We start from the raw sequence: 13851 nt of genomic DNA, 5'->3' as shown, positions 1-13851 counted from the left end.
AATTATCAATAGCTTCTATCAATGCGTTCTACGTTTCATAGGTCTGTGCTTTGCCATCCCCCCATTTAGTTAAATGGCAATATATGCATTGACAGTTTCTTCTGATCAAGGAGATTCTTTTTATGACACTTTCAGGCAAATGGTGCAGAAAAACATTTGAAAAACTTGTGGAGAAAAGCCAACACAATACCTATTAATTTCCCACCTGTGAAGAGTGGTTTCTTACATGTAAAGAATTGTTTGTGTGTATTTAACACCTCAAAGTAGTTGACAGTATTAAGACATTATCTTCCCAGTATTTAAATAAATGTAAAAATAAAAGGGGGCAGCCCAGACTTCTTATATTTTCTATTCTTTAAAAAAAAAAAAACAAACCACCTACATGCTTTATCAAGAACAAAGATACCTATCTTACAGCAGACAGATAACGCGCTCCACTCAAGATTTACCAATAGTGAGCAGACTATCTGCCACAAAATTCTCTCTTTCAGATGACATATTTCTGAATCACAGACCCAACAGTCTCAGTTCTTTTAGTACGTAACCATTAAGAGATACTCAAAACCAAAATGAAAAGTGAAACAACACTGTTGAAAATTGAATTGGTATCAACTAGGTGGACACAATCAAGAAGGTAAACTGCTCCTTCTAGGGATATCCAGTTGGAACAGCAGATATACTATAGAAATAATATATTGTTACAAACACATTTCAAACTCTTTTTTTTTTTTTTTTCAGGTGAAAAATTCTGCAATTTCAGAAGGTTTTGAAAGAAAAATCTATAAAAAATTCTCAGGCTGACTATAATAAAGTTTTCCCACATTCTATACAATTTTTCTGTTTTCATTACTATTTCTAAGGCTGGGGAAAAGAAAACAATAGACTTTTCCCCAAATAGGCTGCACACAACCAAAACACTATTCTGCTGACAGACACTATTCTGTCAGCAAGTGACAGAGACTGGCTTCATACAGACATGTCTTTTGTGCCCTATGCAGTCTGCACATCCAGATACACTCCACCACCTTCCCTTTCTCTCTGAGATTGCTCCACAATAAATCCAAACAGAATTCTGCACCTTGCCTGGAGATTCCAGCAATCCTGACCGACCAGGTGACTACTGTCCAACAGTACATACAAAGATTAAGCACTCTAACTTTTTGAAAGTATTATCACCACTCAGACCTGTCTCTACCTATCCGGCAGTTTCCAGTTTTCACTCAGGGCAAGCCACTTTTAAGGAACTATACTGAAGCCTTGTCAAATAAATTAAAATGTAGCACCAAGATTCTAGTGAATTTCAGTCTGTTAATGAGAAATTAATTTTTCCACATATTTTACCAAAAATGCTATTAAAAGACTGCATCTATCTTTGGCACATCCTATTCATGCACAAGAACAGAAAAGAAATTTCTTGATCTCTCACTGAGGATAAAGTGCCCATATAGATCCTCATGTCTTTAGTCTTAAATATCTTTAGTCTTAACTGTTAAACTTGTTTAGCTGGGGAAAAATAAAGGTCTCCTTTACAAATCACTAGAATTACTTAGCAAAAACTTCAGCTAAAACACTTCTAATATGTGAAGAAAGGTCCAAATATTTTATATATTGATTGCAAAGGCACATCTCATTTAAAATTTCATTTGGAGAAATTTACAGAGTGAAAAAAAAACTAGAATACCACATTATTTTTGCTAGGAATTTTGTGTAGAATTAACTGTAAAGTTTCATTTATTCACTATAATCAAGCAAAGAATCCAAGCCAGATACAGCATCATAATGTACTCTCTGGAATCAGGAATTCTTGAAACACAAAATTCCTTGTGTTATGTGGTACTTCCAACAGGAGAGTGTCCATCACACATGCACTTGAACTCATGTGTTTCTGGCTCAGTTGAAAGATTTGTCATTTTCTCCAATTCACTTTGAAACTATGCAAATATCAGTGCAACAGAGTATCTATCGTGGTTGTTAAATTTTGTGGAAGCTTAAAATAAACTCTGTTAAAATCTATTTGAGACCAAAACTAAAATTTTGATGAAAAATTCAAGGAAACAAAAGCTGTTTTCTGGGACAGCTTTTACTGCAAGAAACCTTCACTGCAACAGGTCTTCAATCAGCCTCTTGCAAGATTTTTCCTTGTGTCATCTGGTAAGAGTAACTGAATTAAGACAAAATTCTGAAGCAGACATACAATTGATTTTGTCCAGAACGAAAATTGTTTTGTTCAATGTAGCACCAGCAGCAGTCTTCTTTCACAGAACAACTAAACCCAGCACTAAGTCATCTGTTTCGGAAGTTGTGACATTTGCAGATTTCGGTTCCGTCTTTTCCATCCCATAGAGAAGAACTTGTGTTATTTTCTGCATATTATTTTCTTGTCCCTGTGTATCACTCCTTTTTCTTTAAAAAAACCCTTAGTTTCTCATCATCCTAAAGTACAATTTTTAAGATCATACTAGCAGTTGCTAATACCTTTATTTTACATCTACAGACAAAAAAAAAAAAAGCTAAAAAACCTGATAAAGTTTGCTACTTCAAATTACAGCTTTTCTTCCAAACATGAAGAAAAACTGTGATTCATTTAAACAAAGTATTGGACACCTGCGTGACAATTCTAGGTTCTTACTCATTTTTTAATTCAAACCTGAAAAATTAGAAGTCTGTTATTAATTGATCTGTAAAAGTCACTGTTCAGTTCAAAGTGAATGTAATAAACCTAGATATTCTTGTAGGATGTAAGAGATATTTTAAAATGCTCACTAATTTTTATGTATTTTGCATGTTACTGCTAAACATGACTATAAACTTAGATAAAAAACAAAACCAGCATATTAAAGAGCCAAGATTACCAAGTATGAATGCTCACCTTTCTCTTAAAAAGTCTGCTAAGTCTTTTGTTGACAAATGTCCATGTTTCATGTTGTGATAGAGGACATCAAAGCCATTGTTCCTTTCCCCCTAAAGATAAATAGAAAGAAAGTATAACTAAGAAACACAACATGCCAAAGCAATTACAGAACAAAATACAGAACCTATGCATTTCAATAATTGATCAAGTTATATGACCTGAATGATTTCTAATGCTTCACCTTTTTACCAGATGCTATTAGTTCCCTTCAATCCTCTATATGTAAAACAGACTAAAACCATCTCAGCAGCTACCACTACCCTTCTAGTGACAACTCTTCTACTACATATTTCTAGGCTACATTCAAACCCATTTCCTTTTTAGATTTCTATAGTTCTTGTATTGTTTAACTTCCCACGTTATTTAACACATACTAAGTATTGTACTCTCTCTTCATTCTCTCATATCTTTCATTATTTTCCATTAATTAATATTCACACTTTGAGATCACTGGATATCCCACTTCCCCAGTTCTTCACACTTCATGTATCACCTGGTTTTTGAAAATTGGTCAAAAAACCCCCAAAAAACCCCAACAATAAAAACCCCCAAAACCCTAATCTCATTCTTCTCACAAGTATCTTCCCTTTGTGCATGCTTGGGGTTAGTTTTAAAACTTAAATATTTTCAGTAAGGTGTGCCTCACCATTAAAACGGAGACATTGCCCTCGTCACTAATAAACTCAGCCATCTTATCACCTCCAGCACTGTGGTGAACTTCCTCCGGACACAAGAAACCAACAACAGAAATTAAATGAAGGCAAGGCATGGCACAGCATATAGCACTGTTCCTAGAAAAGTCTTCCTGTCAAGCTATCCATTTCCCTCCACCTAGCTGCTACAAGAGACACAGAAGCATGCCCTCATGAAAACTGCATGCATATTCAGAGTACAAGGGAAAGAAGATGGAATAGGATAGAATAGTGCAGTTGGAAGAAACCTACAGTGGTCATCTAGTCGAACTGCCTGACCACCTCAGGGCAGAACAAAAGTTAAAATATGTTGTTAAGGGCATTGTCCAAATGCCCATTAAACACTTGACAGAATTGAGGCATCAACCACCTTTCTAGGAAGCCTGTTGCAGTGTTTGACCACCTTCCTGGTAAACAAATACTCCCTAATGTGCAGCCTAAACTTCCCCTGGCACAGCTTCCTCCTGCCACTGGATCTCAGGGAGAAGAGCTCAGCACCTCTTTCCACTTGCCCTCCTCAGGAAGCTGCAAAGAGCAATGAGGTTACCCCTCAGCCTCCTTTGTCCAAACTAAACAAGATCAGAGTCCTCAGCCATTCCTCACAGAACATGTCTTGCAGCCCTTCTACCAGCTTTGTTGCCCTCCTCTGGATGCACTCAAGGACCTTCACATCCTAAAATCCTAGACTTTTTACAGCAGCAGTTCTACATCTCCAGTGAGAGAAGCCTGAGAATTTGGTCACACACCACTCGAAGTATTTCTGTCCTTTCTTTTCCAGAAAAATTTGTTTGTGCAGCCATGAGGTGCACCTGATCAGGGAAACCACACAGCTGAAAACTAAAGCTGTATAATAAAGTCAAATAAGAACAAAGATTGGTGATCCAGATCACTATGAGGACACAAACAGCTGCACTGCTTAGCAGAAGAGGTGGGAGCAAAGAGCAGGAAGCAGGCAGTGATATGCCAGTTTATGTAAGTGGAAGCAGCCATGGGTGGACAGAAGAACTTCACAGGAGCCACGGTAGTAGGCACACTTCTGTGAAGTGTTAACTGCACTAGGTAATACATCAGTCAATAATACAGCAAGTTGCCTTAAAGGGCACCATGCACAGACACATGAATTTACAAATAACAGATAATGGAAGGCAATTTGATTCACATTACTAGCCAGGATTAATTGCTTTACTTCTTTCAAGCATCAGGGAACACAAAAACAAACAAAAAGAAAAAACACCTATATAATCACAGTTCCTAAGGCTGCAGCAAGTCCTAACCTGAAAAAGTTCATCAAAATGCAGATCAATTTGGCATAAATGCGATTACAGAAAGGTCTCTTAAAACTACAAGCAGAAATTAACTGAATACATGAAAGTACAGCAAACTAAGAGGACTGCCTACTGAGCAAATCTTTTATAAATTGGAAAAATAGAAGGGTAAGAACACCAGTTAGTAAGAAATGTAATTTTTTTTAATGTTGTCTTACACTTTCAATAACCAGTTTAAACAGTTTAATTCCCACCTATTTTTCCTTGTAGTCTGAAACCCACAATAATTTTAACCACTGGTGCACTAATAAGTAGATTATCTTCCTGTATTTATTCAGTATAAAACCTGAATGCCACCGCATTACAAAAACACCAGGATAATCTGTAATTAAGACCTCACCAATATTTTCAATACGAATAATGATTAAAAAAAAAGTTCTTATTTAACTACTCCAAAGTTCTTACTGTACCCAAATTTGGAGATAAACATTTACAAGTAAGTGTTAGCCTCGTCTTTCAGATAACTAATAAAACTCTCTTTAAGAAATGTTCTTTCCCTTTGCCTTAAGGTGCTTCTTCTAGCTAAATCAATGCATCTATCAAAATGTGCTGAACACAGACTGCTTCTGAACTTTTCACAATGGGAGCTTTAATGGGGACTTTTCAATACCAGAGCTCCACAAATTTCCTGTCACTTTAGAAATACAGGAAGAGCAGTACAGCCATGACCCAGCCTCTGGCTGCAGCCTTCCTGATAGCTGATAATCTGTCAGAAACGTAACTTTGCAGACCTTTGGAGAATGAAATGAGCCAGAACAATGAATTCCCATTGTGACCTTGTTCCCTATCTGTAACTGAAGGTTACTGCAAATGAACTAGAAAACTGAAGTGGAAAAATTAATCGGTCCTACTCTTCTTCCTGACTTCACATTCAGTAGTAAAAAGCACAACAGAGAAACAGAAGAAATACTTTTCTCAATTAAGAAAAGTCCCCTGAAAGCCACATCTTCTATATATTTTCAATAGTTATCAGAGGCTAAGACGCTAGGTAAGAAAAATATTTAGGTTTAAACAAAGCAGCAAGTCCAAAGCAGGCTCTGAGATTGGAGGGCCTATATGGTTTAAGCCTGGCAGAAGTAAGAGGCATCTTTTCACTTGTGAATATATTGTCAAATGTAGTTTCTTTTACCAATACCAGGCTCTACCTATAAGAGCAAATATCTAGACTTCAAAACTGTTCAATAATTTACATGATCAAGAGTTCTGATGATTAACCTGATTTAAATTCTATAAATTATGTTATTTTCTACTTGTGTTTGGAGACATATGTATATTCATGTCAAATTAAGTATGAAATCTCAGTGCAGAGAGCAGACATTTTTCTTCATAGGAAAGCTGTACGTTCTGTCTACAACTCCTTCATTCAATAATTCTGTTACTGAAGAGTAGCTCAAAAAATTCATGTAATAAGCTCCAAAGTTAAGGCTCTGTATTTAGGATAAACACAGAGATGTATGCTGCGGCTAAGAGGAAAAAGTAGCTCAATTTACAAAATAAGTATGTATTCTCTTATATACACATATGCCATCAACACTACCTATTTGTGTTTTGATTGTTTTCCTCTACACTGCCCCTCCCCCCCCCACCACATTGTATAAAATTCTATACATGGAAATTGTGCGTCAAGCTGATTTTATTTCATGAAGCGTTTTTACCTGCTCCTTCCTGGTGGCAACAGTATCAACTGGGATCACTAAAAGCCCAGTACCAGCCCACACAAAACCAAATAAATGTAGCATGTAGCAGAGGGAATTGATAAGACCTTCCACTCCCATTCAGAAGCACTGCTATGACAGATAGACAGTGAAGTCAGATGCAGATTCTTCTAGAAGTTGCATCTTGGAGAAAGTGGAACCTCTGTTGTGACGCCTAACATCAGGCCCTATGCAACAGACTTCTAGGTAAGCTTGACAGGCTATTATTAATGTCATTTTGCAGGTAAAACACTGTTAAGGATGATCCTGTTACCACTCCACAGAAAACAACTGTAAAACTGTGCATTAGAATGCAAAAAGTTAAGCGGTCACCTCTCCAGAAAGGCTCAATTTAATTACGTAAGTTCATTAGCAGTTTTCTCCTTTTGCCCTAAAGCTAAGAAAACTCTCTCTTCAGAGACTGGTGTTCTTGTTGAGTTTTTCCCATTTTATACTACCATAAGAGAGATATTTTGTCTATATAACATAGATGACCCTAACAGCAAGTCATAAGAGGAAACAAGACTTCAAATACAAGTAACACTTCACTTAAATAGTCCTACAGTGAGGCATTACTGGCCAAACTTGAATACAAAATAAAATCACAGAAAGCATGGGCAGACAGTCCTTTCATTTCCCTTCATAAGAACTAACTGCAATGATCTCCTCATGGAAATGAAAGTAACAATGTCAGCAAATGTGAAGTCAGAATTCAGCATTTCCATGACTTGTGCATAACAGGAAGCAGATTACAGGAACTCTGTTTCGCTGAGCTACTTAACAGACTTTGAAAATTCTTAAAAATAAATTTGTGTGTTGTATATAGAGTTGATTCTGAATTTAAAGGCTACATTTGGTAAAGTAGTAACTTCCAGGCAATCAGCAGGAGTATGTATTTCCTATGTTTCTACCAAAATATACAAGTGCCAGCTCTGTCACTTTGGACTAAAACCATTCAACATTAATGTCTAGTAGTGTAAAAAGTGAATACCCTCTATTATAGCAGTGCCTTTTTAGCCAGTATAAACAAATGTTTCTCAATTATTAAAGCAATTCTAAAGTTCCGATCATGTACTACTTGTTCCGAGAGCATGAGAAACAAGAAAAGGACAGCTGCAAATACTGTTTTCACAGCAAAACTAAGTATATGATGCAATAAAAGGCACATGCAGATCTTACATTCTTATTTTGGTCGAATGTTTAACTTTGATGAGAGAAGTTCAGACAAAGTTTGATGTTGTCTAAGTTCAGCAAGTAAAGAAACATTGACAATAAGTGAATTACTGGCATTTCAAACTATGCTTTTAGAATATGTATTAGCAGTGGCTAAGCACGCACAATCATTCCTTCAACCTTTTAAACACGACCATATCACCTACCAACCACAACTTTTTCTCCAGGGAACAGGCAGGCGTATATTCAAACTGTAATATTTGGAAGTGGCACTGCAACTTAATCACAGGGTTTCTTTTTAATGATAAAAAAAATTTAAGTTCCTAATTTACTTCAAATTGTCATAAAATGAAAACTGGAAAATCTCCAAATTAAGTTTCCAAATGCTAGCTAAACCTTAGAACTGCCTTTGGCAAACATGATATATCAATGAAATATGACCAACACCCCTCCCATCTGGTTAGATAAATGCTAAATAGAAAAGCCTAGAAAAGAATGAATGTGGGAAATAAAATTGCTTAAATTTCTAGCGTAAGAATAGAAAAACTTGTATCCTCTGCCTCTTGCTTTGGTCAGGTCTAGAGAAGTTGTCCTATTGCTAGTTTTACACTTTAATTACTGTTGCACCAATATGCCAAGCAATAACTGTAGACAATCCATTTAGATGGGGCAGGGAAGCACAATTTCCTCATACAGGTAAGATTCAGTATTTGCTGAAACTAGGTATAACTGCTCAGCAACTGCAAGATTTATGCAGCTTGAAAGATATCCTATTTTAACAATTAATGCACAGATTTTAGTGCAACAGAACAGAGACTCTGTTCATTCCTGCAACTCTAAAATGGAAGTTCCAAATATTAACCAAAACAAATCCTCACAAACTCAGGAAGACATGCAATCTTCATTATGGCTTGTCCATCTGTACTGTCAACATCTTTTCATTCACTCAAGAGAATAACACTTTAAAGAAATGCAGCACTAGGAATTCTCCTGACTCCAGGGATACTGGTCATGGCTTAAGCCCAGTTGGTAACTTAGCACCACACAGCCACTTGCTGACCCCTTTCTTCCCTTCACCCTTCTCCCCTCCCACCTCCAGGCAGGATGGGGAGGAGAATCAAAGAATGTAAACCCCATGCGTTGAGATAAGAACAGCCCAGTAACTGAAGTATGATATAAAACCACTACTATTAATAATAATGATAAGGGAAATAACAAGGGGAGAGATATAAAACTAAAAGGTGAAAGGAATAAAAACCAATAAATACAATAAACACAAGTGATGCACAATACAATTTCCCCATCCACCGATTGATAGCAGCAGTGATCTCAGCCTTAAGGGTGACACACCCCATTTATTACTGGGCATGATGTGCTGCGGTATGGAATACTCCTTTGGCTAGTTTGGGTCAGGTGTCCTGTGTCTGCTCCCTCCTGGCTTCCCATGTCCCTCCTCACTAGCAGAGCATGAGAGACTGAAAAGTTCTTGATCAGGGTAAGCATTGCTTAGCAACAACTAAAATACTGGTGTGTTACCAGCATTGTTCTTAGACTAAAGCTGAAACACAGCACTGTATCAGCTACAAGGAAGGAGAAAAATTACAGTTACAGGTGAAACCAAGACAGATGTACAAATTCATTTTTGATGCTCTGAAAAACATTCTTCATACTGCTGTTCTGGAATGCAGTTTCAAATAAACAGCATGTGCTTCACCCATTCCACTTAGGCGGTTATTTAATTTTATGGGCCCCATACACATGAAAGTACTTCTGTGATTAATATTACATTGTTATATTTTTAAAAGCTAGCTAACAGTAAATTTCAATTTCTGTGTGTCTGAAAGAGCTACTGAAAATTGAGAGTATTGAAACATGGAAAAAAGCAATCACCTAATGTTTACACAGACACAGTATCTTCTTCAGTACTGGAAGTTTTGAGATGTTTGAACACAAAAGAACGCAGCAATTTCAATTTCCTTCTTCCAGCTTCAATAAATTAAACAAATATCAGCTCCAGGAAAGCTCTACGTATATGAAGGACAGATACTTTCCTCTATGTCTAGATAATTAAAAATATTTTTTGAACATAAAGATGGAAAGTTGCCAAATCATGCTAGATGCACACAGGCAGAGGGAGGAGACTAAATAAATATTGCACAACAGCTCCCAGAAACTGAACATCCACCTCTGTGTCAACCAGAGAAACAGCACTTCGTAAGCATACGAATGGAACTCCAAATGGATGCTTTACAAGTCTCAGTGTCACCCATATCATGGAAGTGCATAACACAATACGGCTTACACTTACTAGAGCAAGCCTGTTCACAAAACTAAGATTATTAACCCTCGATATCACCAGCCTTTACATGTTACAAAAGTTCATGAAAAGAAAGGAATCCTCCTCACAGCCATTTTCAAAAGCAATTAAACACAAGCAATTAAAAAGATAAAATAAGAGGAATTCAACAAGCAAATTTAAACACGTATTTTTATACCCCAGGACTACCAGAGTTACCAAGCACAGGATTACACAGAGACCAGTTCCAGCTATACATAAAGTTTCCAATAGTTTAATCAAATTAATTTAAAACACTCAATAAGTTAATGCTGGCTTGCTTAGAAGGGGCTATTTTTGTTCACTTGACATAGTTTTAACAGACTTACAATTAACAAATGTATCACCTACACCAGTCAGTTTAAATACAATGTCAAAGTTTATGCAAAAATTCCTCACCAGAGTTGAGAAAACAGTAAATCAATGATAACGAACATTTTTTATGCTATGGTACCAGTATGAGCGTACCCAAAGTGACAAAACATGGATATGTATAATGGAAATAACTTATGAAACTGTTCTGTTTAAATTACATCACCTTTTTGATGTAGCACATACATAGCAGCAAGTACCCAATGTTTCATGACAACATCCTAAGCAGGAGTTGGGAAATGTTTGGCCACCTGACTTGAATGCCTAAAACTCAGCCACAAGAATCAAAGCCATTTATAGGCTGTGCTACTAGTTCACAGTTTTTGATACCACAAAAGAGCAACTGTATCCTACCAACTTTGAAAACTACTGCTCTGGATTGCTGTGCTCTTCTGGCAGGCCCCTACCTTTTTAAAGCAACAGAAAAAAATTTCGAGTGACAGTACAGGTCTCTGTACTTCAACTTTACAAATCCTGAAAACAGTCTTGTTTCTGACCTCTTGCAAGGAGTCAACAAATGGCAGGTCCATAAAGCATCCAGATTTCCTAGATCTAACAACTACAACAAACTGCAACTATTAATAAACTTCTAAAAGCAGTAAAAGATGAAGGTCTCATTACAAGCTTGAAGCATAAGCTTGAAGACTATTACAACAAAGAAGCTAAGATTTATTTTGTTTACACAAGCACTTTTGTGATGTTCTTAAAAGGCGGGAGCCCCAGTAGTGTGCAAGAAATTGATACACATTCACATGTCACTCCCCTCTTCTGAAGAACTCAGTTAAGTCTTTCAAGGCTTGGATGTCTTATCAATTACAGCGAATAATCAAATCAAGAGAGCACCCTAGAGCTCAAGATGCAGACTTCCATTTCCAATGCACAATTTCAGAGGCAAATTGGTGGAAGCATGTACCTCAAATTATTCACTATTAGTTATGCTTTGGAATCATTTTCACATCATGGAAAGTATAAGCATCCCATCCCACAGGTGACAAATATATGTTGACTGGTGTTATGTACAAGGGCAAGGCAAAAATCAAGAAGATAATTATTCCAAAGCTCCACACAATACTGCCTTTCTTTCTCCTTATGGATTTCTTTTCATTATTTTTAGTCATTATGCATTCAATACATTTTAACAGCAATCTCCTGATTTCCACATTGACTTTCTCTCCACATTTCAAAGCATACTGTATCCCAAGTCTTCTAATGCATTGCAGTAACAATTCCTGCTCTGGAAAGTTGAATGGAGAAAGTAGAAATGGAGAAGCCTAATGATCCAAAATGAATGAAGCTGAAATTCATGCTTGGTTCTGAGGATATATAGAAACTTAATACTTTGACCTCAAAAAGCCATCATATTTAGAAAGTACAGTTAATCCTGAAAGCTATTTACCCATATGGCAAAGATGGAGCAGTCCATATTCCTTTTTATTTTGCTTCTACACAAAATAAAACCCTATCCATGGTATTACAAAGGTTTCTCAGTCAAGTTTTGAAAGTTTAGGTCCGCCTCTAATGTCTTTGTAGTCACTACAAGACAAACACAAAATACACTTCTTGTCCTACTTTGTGTCATTTTTGGAGGCAGGAGAAAAACCTACATCAACAGAAGAAAACCTCCTTTCCTGGCACTGTCCCACACTAGGACAACACTAAGGCAAAGACTAACAAGAGCAGAAAGAGAAAAAGCAAAACTGGGTATATGTCTACTAACTCGTATTTGCTGGCAGCATTAATGAAGACAGAGACAGGGAAACAGTGAATGGCAATGGCCCACCACCTTCACTCACTTAACAAAACTCACTGACTTAAATTCTTGACTAACAAAATAAAATTGATCAGACAAATGGTTAAATGAACATACCACAACACATAAACAAAAAAGTCTTTGATTTCAGTTGCGGTAGTTGAACAAAAACCTTCAGTTCTGCTTTAATCTTTAGGATGAGACAGTAACTTTTCTAATGAAAATGTGTTAATTTAAATTTTATTTTTATGCAAGATATAAAATTACCATATATTAATAGTGATCTCCCACCCTGGGGCTTCAAATTAAGTGGATCTCTATCCCAAGGGAGCAAATCAAATATCTTGTTTCATTAGCTTTTAATATTCTGTTGAAAGCAAAACTCAAGTCAAACACAACGCTACAAACAGAACATGAAACCCAGCTTGAGCTATGCTTTATAGTCAAGAATAGTACACTGTATTCACGAAATTAGTTTTCATGAAGCATTAAGGACAACTGTTGCTTCCATTTTGTTTCAGGCTCAACAAATACCCATGTTGGTGTTTCACCTATCGGTAGAGATGCACGCTGAAGCTTAAACACGCAAAGAAATAGCAACATTGTAAACAGCCCGATGATTACAAGAACGCTTAAAGTGTCAGACAAGCTACACTCACAATAAAAACAAGCTGTCATTCCAGGTCAGTGTTAATAATAATCCAAATCCATATTTTCTATTTTCTCCATGTATCTCTACCCACTGAAAACATCTGTGTGTGCAGAAATGATTGATAGACTGTGTTTCTAAAGCAGACTCTAGCGCCTGTTGTTTCTCTAGCTAGCTCCAGTTCAGGCTGTACCTTCTGACATGCGGACACAGGCAAGTCCACCGGTACAAAAGCACAGAGCTCCGAGGCGCAGCTTGGCGTTTGCGTGATACCACTGTTAAGTTGCTACAGTCGATGCTGTTCCCCTAGACAACCGCATTGTTCGGGAGGCTTAACGGGGAAAGACCGGACCGCAGCCCGAGCCACATCCGCGCACCGCGCTGCTGCGAGGGCGAGACCCCGAGCATCCCCTGCCCGGCTCCCCGCGGCCCCCGCCGGGCCTCCCCCGCACGCCCCGAGCACCGGAGGTGGGCCCGGGCAGGGCCAGGGGGCGGCGGTCCGCCCGCGCGAGCTGCCCGGGCGAGGTCAGCGGCAGCTCAGACAGGTACCCCGCTCAACCCAGGGGTCAACCCGCCCGAAGCGAGCCGCGCCGGCCACCGCTCCCAGCCGCGCCCCCCGCGGCAAGGCCCCGGCCCAGGCCCGGGGGTGGCGTAAGAGCCGAAGCTGCTCCCGCAGGCGAAGACCCCAGCTGCACCAAAGCGAGCCGTGCCCTGCCCGTTCCACCCGCAGCGCGCCGGAACATCCCGCAGCGCTTCCCTACCCAGAAGCTCTCCACGAAGTACGCCATCATCAGCCCGCAGCCGGTGAGCCCGGCCCAGCCGCGGCCGCCTCAGGCGCGGAGACGCGACGGAGGAAAGAGGCGCGTCCGCGGCGTTCCGCCCTTCCCGTGACGGGGCAGCCACCGCCTTCCACACGGACCCGCCGCCCCCGGCCCGCGCGTGCGCACAAT

At 38.6% G+C, this 13851-nt stretch overlaps 1 protein-coding gene across 3 annotated transcripts in view; it reads right to left on the bottom strand.

Moving 5' to 3' along the window:
• Positions 1–13851, bottom strand: part of FCHO2 (FCH and mu domain containing endocytic adaptor 2) — an 89126-nt gene extending 75275 nt beyond the window's left edge. For 2 of the 3 annotated variants that reach the window (XM_065664118.1, XM_065664119.1), the window contains exons 1-2: positions 13663–13851; positions 2870–2961 (exon numbers count right to left, since the gene is read on the bottom strand). In XM_065664118.1, the coding sequence (XP_065520190.1) occupies positions 2870–2961; positions 13663–13692 (122 nt within the window). In that variant the 5' untranslated portion in view covers positions 13693–13851. The remainder of the gene's footprint in view (positions 1–2869; positions 2962–13662) is intronic. The other variant, XM_065664120.1, reaches the window with a different exon arrangement.

The sequence above is a fragment of the Lathamus discolor genome, chromosome Z, assembly GCF_037157495.1.
Source record: "Lathamus discolor isolate bLatDis1 chromosome Z, bLatDis1.hap1, whole genome shotgun sequence".
In the NCBI taxonomy this organism is placed as follows: Eukaryota; Metazoa; Chordata; class Aves; order Psittaciformes; family Psittacidae; genus Lathamus; species Lathamus discolor.
This window is presented reverse-complemented; position numbering and strand designations above follow the sequence as displayed.